The sequence below is a fragment of the Hyperolius riggenbachi genome, chromosome 3 (genome assembly GCF_040937935.1).
Source record: "Hyperolius riggenbachi isolate aHypRig1 chromosome 3, aHypRig1.pri, whole genome shotgun sequence".
Classification (NCBI taxonomy): Eukaryota; Metazoa; Chordata; class Amphibia; order Anura; family Hyperoliidae; genus Hyperolius; species Hyperolius riggenbachi.
In genome coordinates, this window is record NC_090648.1 from 440,495,003 (window position 1) to 440,509,353 (window position 14,351).

The following is a 14,351-nucleotide window of genomic DNA, read 5'->3' on the forward strand; positions in this document are numbered from 1 at the left end:
AATAGGGGTAATCCATGCATTGTAGCACCCCCTCCTATTACTTGTGTAGCCCTATCTTCCATGTCTAACATTCATGTACAGCAGCCTCCTTCAGTTCTATACAGGTCCCTTGGGCAGCAGCTGCCTATTTCCATATGTTGCTCCTTATTTGCAATCTTTGTATTCCATTTGCAGCCTCTTCTTCCATATACATATTCTTCCCTATACAGCAATCCCTCTTCTATGTCCTGCCACCCTTTAGCAAACTACCACCCAAGGCCCGGGTCTTGGTGGCCTTCCCAGAAATCAGCCCTAGGCTAGGGCTGATTCAAGTGAGAATGGATTCAGGCTATGTGATAGTAAAATATCAGAAACAATTACCTATATTTTACTATCGCAATTACATACACGCTTATTGTAGAATATCTGTCATTTTACCAATATTTTACTAGTGTCTATCTCCAGCGCCCAAATTATCACTGTGCCCTTTTTACATGTATGCCTACAAGAGATCTGTCAAGCTGGCCCAGGCTTGTCTTGCTAGCTCACTGCCACATTAAGGAGGAATAGAAAAAGAATGGAACCTATGTTATGACATCATTGCAAATCTGTGTCTTCTTTCTTTACTTTCAGCTCTGGAGACTCTCTAAGCTCTAACTCCAGTCCTGAATTTCATCAGAAGTGAGAGAAGTGAAGGAAATGTCCAAAACCAACACAGGCAACAATAAAACAAACATCCTAACAATTCCTTGTTTTAGAGTGTCCATGTGTGGAAGGATTTACCCTCAATGTTTGGCTCGACTGACCTAAATGTGAAACGGCAGCCAAAGCATTACATTTATTTGCTTTAGATAGATTTTGGAAGTGCCAGAATAATGCTGCTGCTGTACGAACGTTGGCTGATGAGTTTTCCCCTCACAAGTGTCCCTGTGATATTACAAGACATGAGAGGACAGCTATACCGCTGTGTAAAGATCCCTCCCAAGTACACATCACTCATCCACTATCATTTAATGAAAACATATATATTTAGCACTTAAATAATGTGAATTCACATGCATCAAACAGTATTCTGGCCTCCCAGAGAGGCTAAATCATGCATTCCTAAGACAAAAACATGTACAGGCCAACCTACCCACAACATTCAGTTTATCAGAAATAAGCTCAGTCAGCCATACCATCCTCTTGGAGTAATTGAAAGAGTTGCAGCTATACCAGGGCCTATATGCAATTAACTTGGTAACCTGTAAAGGGTAAGAGCTCTGCCTTTGACATTGGAGACCTGGGTTGAAATCCCAGCTCTTACTATTCAGTAAGGAGGAGTTCTTGGGCAAAACTCCCTAACACTGCTACTGCCCACTGAGTTTGGCTGCCTTGCAAGCGCTTTGAGCCCTACAGGAGAAAAGCGCTATACAAATATAGGAATTATTCTTGTGTGTGTGTGTGTGTGTGTGTGTGTGTGCGTGCGCGGTGTGTGTGTGTGGTGTGTGTGTGCGGTGTGTGTGTGTGTGTGGTGTGTGTGTGCGGTGTGTGTGTGTGTGTGTGTGTGTGGTGTGTGTGTGCGGTGTGCGTGTGTGTGCACGTGTGTGTGTGTGGTGTGTGTGTGCGGTGTGTGTGTGTGTGTGTGTGTGTGTGTGTGTGGTGTGTGTGTGTGTGTGTGTGTGGTGTGTGTGTGTGGTGTGTGTGTGTGTGTGTGTGTGTGTGTGTGTGTGTGTGTGTGTGTGTGTGTGTGTGTGTGCGGTGTGCGTGTGTGTGCGCGTGTGTGTGTGTGGTGTGTGTGGTGTGTGTGTGTGCGTGCGTGCGTGCGTGTGTGTGTGTGTGTGTGTGTGCGTGTGCGTGTGTGTGTGTGCGTGTGTGTGTGTGGTGTGTGTGTGCGGTGTGTGTGTGTGTGTGTGTGGTGTGTGTGTGTGCGTGCGTGCGTGCGTGCGTGCGTGTGTGTGTGTGTGTGTGTGTGTGTGTAAGGGGAGAGTTCCTAAAGTGGTGAGGTTCTTTTACTTAACAGAGATATTTTAAGGTAACTGTGAATTATTTATTTGTTTTAGAATACATCACTAAAGTCTACAAATAGACTGCCTTCAGGCTTTTCATTACAGTGCTTGTGGCAAGTTCTAATACATTCACCATGTCAAAAATATTTTTCCTGCTATGCTTTGAAGTTGTGCATTAATATGCAGGTTTATATGCTGTATGTCAGTAAATGACAGTCAGTGAATGATTATAACAAGCATTTAAATAAGAAGCACTTAGCTGAATACAATAATATAAAGTATGACACATAAAAGATATTACACAACAAAAGGCTATGTTTACTACTGTGTGTTAGGGTATGTTATTTTACTACTACTGTGCCCGATGTGCCCTTAAAAGACAACTACTTCCAAACATTATAACATTTAAAATACATGGTTTGATTGAGAGTAATGAAAGTTATTTATTTCCTATGTCACTGTCAGTTACAGTAGCTAGTAAAAATCTAATAGATCTGATTTGGTTTTGGACAGGTCAAAGTCCAGCGCGTGCTTTTGTAATACAGAACATCCCAAGAATCCGATAAAAGGAGGTGGACTATTCCAAAACCAACAAAGAAAAAAATTCATTATTAGTATACAGTATTTTACTCTGGGGTCATGTACAATTTATATGTATACAGTACATCTCCCATGAAACACAAACAATATTCAAGAGGATAACCACTGAGCTGGAAATTTATTGGGAAGCTTTATACAGTAGAGTCTCAGTTATCCGGCACCAACGGGGATCAGCTGATGCTGGGATAAGTGCGCTATCTGGTTGCTTGAGACTCAATGTTAAAAATAGGCCCAGCCAATACAGTACTATACCCCACTCTATAAGTAGACCATGAACTCTTTATTAAAAGTTAAAAGACAGTAATTGAAAGTATATTAAACATGGGGTGCTATGGGACCAAGTCTTTAAGGACAGAAGAACCCACAAACAACCTAAGAAGTTGACCTTCACCACTGTGAGTACTGCTGTGATTTGTGCTGGTTGGTTGAGACTGCTAGTTAGTTGAGTTTCCTATAACCGGGACTCTACTGTGCATGCAGGCTATCATCAGACAAATAAGCAAAAGGTATAAACTATGTAAACTAAGTAATGTCTATGGAGATTCTCTTCTACATCACATTGAGAGGGAGAGATTATTTTATTATTTTATTAACCTAGCAATAGGTTCTTTGAACAAGTTTTCTCACCTGGATAATCTCACCAAACTCGCTGTTCATGGATAATGAATCCTCATCATTCAAAATATCCTTTAGCTGTGGAAAATCCAAAGGCCTCAAAAATGTAAAGTCAGTTCGCTCCAGTGCTGGTGAAAGGCAAGTACTATAACACTGATTTGTAGGTCTGGTCAAAGTCTTAACCTCCATATACTTCAAGGTTCCATCTGAATTGAGTTGAAGTGTTGGTTGGTAGTGACACTGGAAGTCATTTACCTCAGGTTCACCAGTACACCTGCAGATACTTCTAGTTTTTGCCCTTAAACACTTGACTATTAAAACAGTGAATGTAATTATTGATACACTACCAACAGCTGCTAGAGATATTATCAGATATAAAGTTATGTCAGATGGTTCACGGTGAGAGGTTTGGTAATCCTGGGATTTTGGAGTTTCATCCTGGACAATCTCCTCAAATGAAACAAAGATAGTAGCAGTGCTTGATAAAGCTGGCTGTCCATTGTCCTTAACTAGGACCACAATGGTGTAAGTGCTATCATCAGATTCACGTAAAGTTCGTATCATTCTTATTTCACCAGTGTGTGGTACAACTCTAAACATGGAAGGGTCAGAAGCTTCTAAGATACTGTAAGATAACCATGCATTATAACCTGAATCTGCATCTACTGCTGTCACTTTGGTGACCAAGTAACCTGAAGATACAGGGCGAGGTATTCTTTGATGCTCAGTGGGTTCTCTATTCAGGGCAGGGTAAAGGATTTTTGGATGATTATCATTTTGGTCTAAAATAAATATGTAAAGTGTGGCATTTGATTTTAGTTTTGGAGAACCACCATCTTCAACAAAAACTGTGGCTTCTAAAAGTTGGAGAAATTCGTAATTAAAAGACCTCTGAGCATAAACATTGCCAGTGTTTTCATTTATATAGATGTAAGAGGATATTGGTGATCCAGCAACAAATGTTTCTGATAACGAGAACTTGAGTTGTGAATTTTCCTCTTCATCTGCATCAGTAGCAAATAAAGTGCAAAGCAAGATTCCTGGTGCATTATTTTCATGGATGTAGGCAGTGAAGGAATGGTGCGAAAAAATTGGAGGATTGTCATTGACATCTGAAATATTGAGAACAATTGTTCTTTCAGTGTACATTGGTGGTGACCCCAAATCTGCAGCAACCAAGTGAATAACGTACTGCGGCATTGTTTCCCGATCTAAAATACCATCTGTGATCAAAGAATAGTGATTTTCAAAGGATCTGAAAGTGAAGGGAAGCCCTGCCGGTATTTTTAACGTGACTTTACCATTTTTGCCAGAATCTCGATCAATTATATTAAACAGTCCAACCACAGTGCCAAGTGGTGTATTCTCCGGAATAGATGTTTCAAGGGAAGAAACAACAACTTCTGGAGCATTGTCGTTGGAATCTTGAATTTCCACTTGTATAAGACAATGTCCTTCCATTATTGGGACACCTTTATCTTTGGCTCTTACATACATTTCATAGAAACTATTCTCTTCAAAATCAATATTTCCTTCTGCAAAAATTTCCCCAGTATGGGGGTCTAATTTGAACAACCTTCCCACAGACTTGAGTGTATGGTCTTCAAAAGAGTATTCAATATCCCCATTTGGACCTTCATCTACATCCGTAGCATTGAGCTTTATTAATAAGGTCCCTGGCATAATGTTTTCAGGTAAACTCGTCTTGTAAACAGGCTGATCAAAAGTAGGTGGATTGTCATTATTATCTAAAACAAGCACAGTGATTTTTGTCGTTCCTGACCTAGATGGTTGTCCACCATCCACAGCTGTCAGTATGAGATGATGTTCAGATATTTCTTCTCTATCTAAAGCATTTTCTAAAACTAACTCTGGCAGAAGCTTACCATCTTTTAAGTGTTTCACATTCAGTGAAAAATAATGGCTTGGGCTCATCTCATAAGAGCTTACAGCATTAGAGCCTACATCTTGGTCAACAGCGTTTTCCAAAGGGAACCTTAATCCTGGGGTAGCCAGCTCTGCTATTTTTATAAGCCTATCATTATTCAGAAAATGAGGAGAATTATCATTTATGTCCAAGACCTCAACAGTAAAATGGAACAACTCTAATGGTTTTTCTGTTATCAGTTCTACAGGCAGCAAACAGCTTGAAGTAAAGCCACACAGACTTTCTCTATCTATCTTTTCATTCAGTAGCAGCTCTCCGTTTTCAAATCCTATCACAAAATACCTCCTGCTTTCTTCAGATCCCAGTTTCAGCCTTCGCTCAGAGATCTGTTCAGCATTGAAGCCCAGGTCATTAGCTACATGTCCTATGAACGTTCCGGGCTCAGATTCCTCTGTTAATGTATAATGAAGCTGTCCAGAGAAACATCCCCACCAACCAAGAGAAAAAACACATAGTACTTGCCAAAGCCAAGTATTCAAATGCTTCCTGAAGTCCATTGTAGAGGTATAGCAGCTCCCTGAGATGGATGGACACAAGCTGTCAGGATGCTAAATCAGTTTCGACATCATGATATGGTCTGAATTAATCCAATAAGGCAAATTAAATCCTTTCTAACTCTTCCTTTTTAGCAAAGCAATTTTGCATAGCTTTGTTCTTCTTACTGATCAAAGTGAGAGAGGGAGGGTGACTCACTGACGGGGGTGGAGAGAAAGAAGACAGTAAAAGCAGATATTATGTGGTAGCACATAAGATTATTGGTTGGGAGTTACTCCCACTCTTCCAATGACTAAAATTGCCTTGGCATCACGAAACGTGCTAATATTATAGCTTCTTTTCGTACAGAGCAACCCGTACAATCCGTATCTCTTTTAGGAACACTAAACACAGCAATGCCGGGACATACGTAAAAATCCAAGCAAAGAAATGCACAGCAGAAGATCATTTCTATTAATAAAATTGTACATTTTGACATAAAACTTCTCCCGCTAGAACAGATGGAAGAAAAAGATACATTTGTCCCTCGCGTACGTCGGAATTTAAACATGGCATGGCATACTGTAATTATACTTTAGTAATTTGCCATGGCAATATGCAAATCAATTTAGTCACAGCATACTTTATCATTAAACTCAGAATGAAATAATAGTTATGTGACAATGCAGAAATTAACAGAATAAGGCATATTTTCTTTCTCTGTGAGCAATCTATAATGAATCCAAGCTTGTTTTTGACTCTGTACCAAGGACACGTGGGTACTGCATGCTCAGGGCCCGTCTGTTGCAATGTTGTTTGAAAACGTGTGTGTGTGGGAAGCTATCTAACATAATCCTACAGCTCACCACACAAAATATTTCTGCATTGAAAACAGAATTTTATAAATTATATATACTTTTCAAAGAATCAATGCAAAATATTTTAAAAAGAAAGTTTTCCATTTTTAAACCACAAAGCCCCGCAGAAATACTAATAATATTCACTAAATAATATGAACAACATATGACTATTAGTGTTTAACCTCCCTGGCGGTAAGCCCGTGCTGAGCACGGGCTATGCCGCCGGGAGGCACCGCTCAGGCCCCGCTGGGCCGATTTGCATAATTTTTTTTTTGCTGCACGCAGATAGCACTTTGCTAGCTGCGTGCAGTGCCCGATCGCCGCCGCTACCCACCGATCCGCCGCTATACGCGTCGCCGCAGCCGCCCCCCCCCCCCCCCCAGACCCCGTGCGCTGCCTGGCCAATCAGTGCCAGGCAGCGCCGTGGGGTGGATCGGAGTCCCCTTTGACGTCACGTTCTTTGAACGGGATCTCCTGATCTCCGAATGCCGGCGGCGATCGGAGGGGCTGGGGGGATGCTGCTGAGCAGCGGCTATCATGTAGCGAGACCTCGTCTCGCTACATGAAAAAAAAAAAATTAAAAAAAAAAAGTATTTGCTGCCCCCTGGCGGATTTTGCCAAACCGCCAGGAGGGTTAAGGAAACCTGAAGCAAAAATAAACTTATGAGATAATGAATTGTATGTGTAGTACAGCTAAGCAATAGAACACTAGTAGCGAAGAAAAAGTCTTGTGTTGTTTTCCAGTATAGGAAGAGTTAAAAAAATGTCAGTTGTTATCTATGCAAAAGAGCTTCTCTGAGCTCTTCCACCCACTGGGTTAAATACAGTGCTGTTTCTGAAGCACTTACACAGCCAAAAAACTGTGAGAGGCAGCTTGAGATAAGGAATTACTGCAGGAAAGTTCAAAGAGTCATTATTTCTGCTTTGTTTTATAGCTTCACAAACTATGTCCCAACAAAGGACCTAACCTATATGTACAAAATAAGTGATGTAAGGAGTCACTGGTCAATCAGCTGGATTGTAGTTTTGTAAACCAGTGATCAACAGGTCTCCAAATAACATATATACAAGTATGGGGAGAGACTTGACACAAGTATCATAACTGTCAGTCTCACTTTAGTACTGATACACATATATATATCACTGGTTTACAAGGCTACAATCCAGCTGATTGACCAGTGACTCCTTACGTCACTTATTTTGTACATATAGGTTAGGTCCTTTGTTGGGACATAGTTTGTGAACAAATATTACCTGAACTCCCATTCGGTTTGTTTATGCTTGTAATATAGCTTAACAGACAGAGTGTGGTTTCTAAACAGCAAATATTACAGAATGATGCAATGTTATAAAAAAAAAGCTATGTAACGGAAAATAAAAATATGAGACTTTTCTTTTCTACTAATGTTTTATTCTTTATCAGTACTACACATACAACTCATTATATCATACGGGTTTTTTTTTCACTTTAGGTTTGCTTTAAAGTGAAACTCCAAGTTTATACATAATTGCTCTAGAAAACTTTTTTGTCAGGTAATGCTATTAAATATTATCTTTTATTTCATTTTGGAACCAACTGGTAATTAACAAAAACTGACTGATGCTGAATTTGCCCTTCTTTACAAGCCTGGAATCTGTACTCCCTTTTGTGAAGTACAGACTAGACAACTTAGATAGTTCCCCTGTTGCTATAGGTGTAATTATTAGAGTCTATTCAGTATGAAATGGCCCTTTAATGTTATGGTCTGATCATCTTGTCACGCGAAAATTATAATTACCTGCCTGGTCCATCCCTCGGGAAAACATTCTGGAGCCATGTGGGTGTTGGCTTTCACAGTGTAGCCCCGCCCCTCCTGAAAATCTGCCTTGGTGCTTTATATCTTGAGTACAGAGAATACCGGATGTTTTTTCAGCAGGGGGCAGGTCTAAACGGCGAAAGCTAGAAGCCACGTGGCTCCAGGACCAGGCGGGTAATTACAACTTTTTCATGACAAGATGATCAGACCATAAAATTTAAGGGCCTTTTCAGATTTAATAGGTTCTTTAACCATTGCCCATAGGTGGTGGAAGTGGCCACATGTGAACATGCGTGCCACCCCATAGCACTCGTGGGTGCATTCCGATCCTAAAAACAGACAATTTTGAAACATCTGTTTTGCACTGAAAAGTACAAAAAAACCCTGACATTGTAAAATGTCCGTTTTGCAGGAGGTGGTTAAGGTAGGAGTTTATTACTCATTTGACACCTCTGCACAAATCCACTGACAAGCAGCAAACAGGGATAGTTTATCATCACAGTCTCTCTTAGTAACCCTGTAGAACAACTGTACTGTATTTCAATGCCTACTTGTAAGTACTCTGAAATAAATATTGTGATTAATGTTTGCAATGTATAGAGCTGATTTGAAGGGATTGCTTTTTTCTGCAATAACAGTTATATGTATATGAACTCTAGTCAATGTAAAAATAAAAATATAGATATTTCTTTGATTTATAATCTTTACATGAATCTTTACATGAATGTGACATGCTGCAGCTCTTTACGTGGGACTTTGGGCTAACCCATCTCCTCACAGAAATTTCCATCCATAAGTAAAGAAATGTTGCCCAGCACAGTTGCACCTGTGAAGGAGCATTGGCACAGCCCAACTACCTCATCTGCTTTTACAAGTAACCATGCTACAACCCCAACGGTAACAAGGAATATCAGGGAGATTAGAGCTATGGGGATTACCAGGTAGAAGGTTACATTGTAAGAAGTTGTTTCTGAATTACTTGGCTGGCATTTAACGTCCGGTGAAACCTGTTGAAAGTTTTCAGCAACACCAAACTCAAAGTGACTGTAGCTGATAGAGATGGAACTCCGTTGTCCATTACTAGAACTACAATCTTTTCTCTTGAAAAGTTCATGTTCTGGATATCTCTGCTAACCCTGATTTCCCCATTGAACTGGTCAATAGTAAATAGAGATTGCTCAGAAATGTGGTGAAAATGATAAGACAGCCAGGCGTTATTTCCAGAATCAGCATCCACAGCAATAACTTTTGTCACTGGATATCCTTTCTCGGCAGTGTGAGGAATAAGTTCAAGTAACGGTGATACATCATTAGCACAAACAATCCGACTATGAGTACGGGTAATAACAAACTACAAACTATGTCCCAACAGGTGACCTGACCTATATGTACAAAGATAGTGACGTAGGGAGGTCACTTTGTCGGTCAGCTGGGTATATAGTGGTGTACACCAGTGATCAACAGGTCTCTAGATAAATAAATATACACATATGGGGAGGGACCCAGCACATATTAGCCGTTATAGGTCGGTCTCACCTTCGTCATTAAATATATATATATATATATATATATATATATACATCTAAAAAGCACACCGCTAGTGTAATGAAAGGTCTTTGCTGATCCCCCCTAGGCGGCTGAAAATCAGTCAACAAGTACTGGGGTGTATCTATTCACATCACAGCAGGGTACTAATACAAATGCAAGTGCAGGCATCTGGCATTTAAGAGTATGGTTAGTGTATCTGCAGTGAATGATTGATACAAGATTCTCATCACTCACAATCAACCAAGATACTCCTACATAGTAGCGATTGGCCATAAAATGCCTTCACAGAAGGTATAAAGCTGAGGTAGCGATTGGGTGATATATTTACAATAATTACAGTGCAGGTGTCATTCAACTAGGACTAGTTTCACTCTATAAAAAGAGCTTCGTCAAGAAATAGAACACACAGTGTACAAATCATAAAAAGTAATCCCCCCACCAAGAAATCCCCCAGCAATATAGCCCAAGACAGAGCTCTGGCTATGGCAAGTTTTGACCTCATGTTCCCAATGCCCTCCAGAGATCTAGTTCTGACAGCTGGCCTGCAAACAAATATAGAAACTTCTCACAGATTGTGCCCTGGTTATTATTCAAACCTGACTGGGACTTCTAAAGGAATTTTTAAAGATATTTTTACATGGAATTAAATCACACCTTCCAGCGTCTCTGTGTTGTCTTTTTTTTTTTTTCAGACAGATATTAGACTTAAAAAATGATCATGCGTGTAATGTCTACACAGGCATCTTCTATTTTCTGTATCGTAATGAGTTAGAGAAGTTGACACCAGCTATGTCTGATTTGGTTAGCTGATTACTTTCTTTCCCATTCTGATCACTGGTGGTCAACTTTTATAAACGACAGATTGCTCACTCAGGAATATAAATGCCATTTAAAGGGACTCCGAGCAGTGCAGAAACTATGGAAAGATGCATATCATTTTAAAGCTCTCTTTCTCTTCTTTCCAATGATATATAAATCGTCGCCCTACGCCTTTTAGTTTTTGCTATTTTCGTGTTTAAAATTGCCGCAGCTGCGATTTCAATCGCAAAAATGCTGAATGGAGCTGCTGACTTTGAGAAAAAGTCGCCCTGTGTAATACAATGTAACTATGGAAAGAGTGATATCATTTTAAAGCTCTCTTTCTCCTCTTTCTGACGACCCCTAAATCGTCACTCTACGCCTTTTAGTTTTCTCTATTTTTGCGATCAAAATCGCAGCCATGGCAATTTCAATCGCGAAAATAGCGAAAACTAAAAGGCGTAGGGTGGCGCTTTATATATCATTGGAAAGAGGAGAAAGAGAGCTTTAAAATGATATGCATCTTTCCATAGTTTTTGCACTGCTCGGAGTCCCTTTAACTAATAAGAATTTTTGATGGCCATAGGAAGCAGGAACTGCCCTTTGTTAACAAGACTTCTAGTAACTTCATGCTGTTTACTTTGGAACTTCAGCTGCAAAGAAATTCACACATGGCTCTATCAGTCTTAAAGCTATTGACTTATAATGATACTTGAGTTATCTCCTAGGTATATTAGTTTTGCCTTTTTTTTTTTTTTAAAAATACATTTTTAAATCACACCACTATTTCAGCCCAACGCGGGCTCTTACACATGGATGCTACATATAGCTACACACCCACTTTGTTCACACATGGACGCTGCATACATCTACACATATACAGTGTTTTGCCAGTGACAATAAGCAACCCAGCCAGAATGTTGTATGGAATCAATGGCAACCTGTGTCTGTGTGTGCCACTGCGCATGCACAGTTACATAGCCATTGTAGTCCGGTGCATGTCGCAACATGCACACATGTGGGAGTCATGGCTGTGTGCATGTCAAGTGAGTCGCATACATGTGTGTGGAGGTCATTGACTTGTGGGCTTCGGTGATTGCAAAGGTGCAGGTGGGTGCGCGCAAGTGCACACGCGTGACTGTTCTTTAACACCTGTTATTCAATGGGCTATAGGACTAGAACATAATATTATTTTATTATAGAATGTCTGTTAATACAAAGTATATAACATACTTTTACTTACCTGTTGCATCTGATCTGCCACTGTTGACTCCCCTGTGTCGATAAGATTGTCTGTGGGGACATTCTGGACCGGCTTCAGATAAGCAATTTCATTCTGCTTTGAATCAAGAGTCACACACACATCATAGGAGAATGGGAAGGGTAAACTTGTGTCACTGATCTCTGAGGGACATCCCAGGGTGAACTGAGGATACACATTTCTGCCAATGGTGCCCAAAGATGTTGGGATGTTTGTTTTTCTGCATTTGAAAATTACTGTCACTATCACTGTTATAACAAAGAAGACTGAGATCACAACTATGAAAACTATGAGGTAGAATGTCATATTAGAGGAGGACTGTGAAGTGCTTGGTTGTTTTTTTATCTCTGGTGCAACTTGCTGAAAGTTTTCTGCTACAACCAAACTTAAAGTCACAGTAGACGACAGGGATGGGACTCCATTGTCCTTTACAAGGACTACAATCTTCTGTCTTAAAGACTCCATGTCTGGAAGGTATTTACCTATTTTAATTTCCCCACTGTGATGACCAATGATGAATAAAGATGGATCAGGAACTTGGTGTAAGTGGTAAGACAGCCAGGCATTGTGTCCAGAGTCAGCATCCACCGCAATCACTTTGGTCACTAGATAACCTTTCTCGGCTGAGTGAGGAATAAATTCAAACAATGCAGATCCTTCGGTGTCTGGAGCTGGGTAGAGAATCTTAGGAGCATTATCATTTTTGTCAATGATGCATATTTTCACGGTGGCATTACTGCTCAGAGGAGGTGATCCACCATCCTTAGCCATCACCTGAAACTGGAACTCTCGTAGCTGTTCATAGTCAAATGATCTCTGAGCATAGATGACCCCACTAACTGAATTTATGGAAACATATGATGACACAGGGATGCCATCGATATTATTACTAATAACAGAGTAGCTAATCTTAGCATTTTCATTGATATCATAATCCGAGGCATGGATTCTGTGTATGGAGGTTCCCTGTGGATTGTTTTCTTGTACATAGACAATATAACTTGATTTCTCAAAAAGAGGAGAATTGTCATTTATATCCAAAACAGTGAGTTGAATTGTTTTGTTGGTGGACAATTGAGGAGTTCCATTATCCACAGCTTTAATAGTTATGTTGTAGTTAGACATTTTCTCTCTATCAAGAGTTTTTGCTGTCACAAGTTTATAGTAGTTGGAGGATGTTGGTATTAACTTGAAGGGCAAATTATCTGAAATTTCACAAGCAACGTCTCCATTCTCATTACTGTCTAAATCGTGAACACGAATAAATGCTATAATTGTATCCAGTGGAGAATCCTCTGAAACTGTTGCAGAGAGAGATGTTATTGTGATTTCAGGGGCATTGTCATTAATATCCACAATCTGTATTGATACTTTGCAATGATCGACAAGTCCTCCACCATCTTTGGCTTCAACTGTTAATTCATACTTTTCTTTTAACTCGTAGTCTAAGTTTCCTATTACCTTAATATCGCCATTTACTGGTTCAATAGTAAAGAGTGAAAGCAAATCTTCAGGGATGTAATGAAATGAATATGTTATTTCTGCATTTGGGCCTTCATCTTCATCCTGAGCCTTAAGTTGAAGAATCAAAGAATTGATAGGTTCGTTTTCATGTATTTGTACTTCATATGTGTCCTTGTTAAATCTAGGAAAGTTGTCATTCACATCATTGACTGTAATCTTTATAGAAGCAGTGGCGGTTTTAGGAGGCTTCCCGCCATCCAGTGCAGTTAAGATTAAGTTATAAGTGCTTTGCTTTTCTCTGTCCAGGGATTTTTCTAGCACAAGTTCGGGAAATTTAATGCCATCTTTGTTGATCTTAATGCCCAGGTTAAAGTACTCATTGTCACTAATCTTATAGTCTTGTACAGAATTGGTACCCAGATCGGGATCTTGCGCATGTCCCAATGGAAGATGTGCTCCAGGTAGTGCAGCTTCGCTAATCACAATCTCAAATTCATCCACGGAAAAAGTAGGTGCATTATCATTTACATCTTCTATGCCTACATTAATAGTGTATAGATGCAAGGGATTCTCAATCACAGCTTCAAAGCTTATGAGGCAACTTGGTTTTATCCCACAGAGCATCTCTCTATCTATTCTTTCTGCCATATAAAGGTCTCCGTTTTCTAAATTAACACTGAAATACTGAATTTTGCCTCTTGGCACAATATGAAAATTTCTTACTGATAATTCCTTTGCGTTCAGCCCCAGATCTTTTGCAATGTTTCCTACAGCAGTCCCTTGCTTTAATTCTTCAGGGGTTGAATAGTGAAGCTGAGCAGAAACATGTTTCATTGTAAAGATAATGAATGAAAATAGTACCTGCCAATCCATTGTTTTTCTGTAAGCCTGTCTTCCTTTCAATAAAATCAGATTCTTCAGTTTTCTTTTATTGTATCCAAAATGCAATTGTATATGTGACTTGCCTTTTTTTCCACTAAATTGCAGTACAATGGGAAATCCTATGCAGTGGTTTGCCTT

At 39.8% G+C, this 14,351-nt stretch overlaps 2 protein-coding genes across 22 annotated transcripts in view; both read right to left on the reverse strand.

Annotated features, from left to right (window-relative positions):
* LOC137564200 (protocadherin gamma-C5-like) overlaps positions 1–14,351 on the reverse strand; it is a 669,033-nt gene that overhangs the window by 373,096 nt on the left and 281,586 nt on the right. Inside the window, exon 1 of one of the 21 annotated variants that reach the window (XM_068277763.1) lies at positions 11,850–14,205. The exons of the other annotated variants lie outside the window; for them this stretch is intronic. Coding sequence (XP_068133864.1) covers positions 11,850–14,204 — 2,355 coding nt within the window. The 5' untranslated portion in view covers position 14,205. Of the gene's footprint in view, positions 1–11,849; positions 14,206–14,351 lie in introns of those variants that run through there. 21 annotated transcript variants of the gene reach the window in all.
* LOC137560776 (protocadherin gamma-C5-like) lies at positions 3,162–5,627 on the reverse strand. The gene has a single exon (XM_068271918.1). The coding sequence runs from the start codon at positions 5,625–5,627 to the stop codon at positions 3,162–3,164; it is 2,466 nt and encodes an 821-aa protein (XP_068128019.1).

What these genes read in the sequence shown, in the direction of transcription:
- LOC137560776 (XM_068271918.1), bottom strand. Translation starts at nt 5,627, where the DNA reads ATGGACTTCAGGAAGCATTTGAATACTTGGCTTTGGCAAGTACTATGT.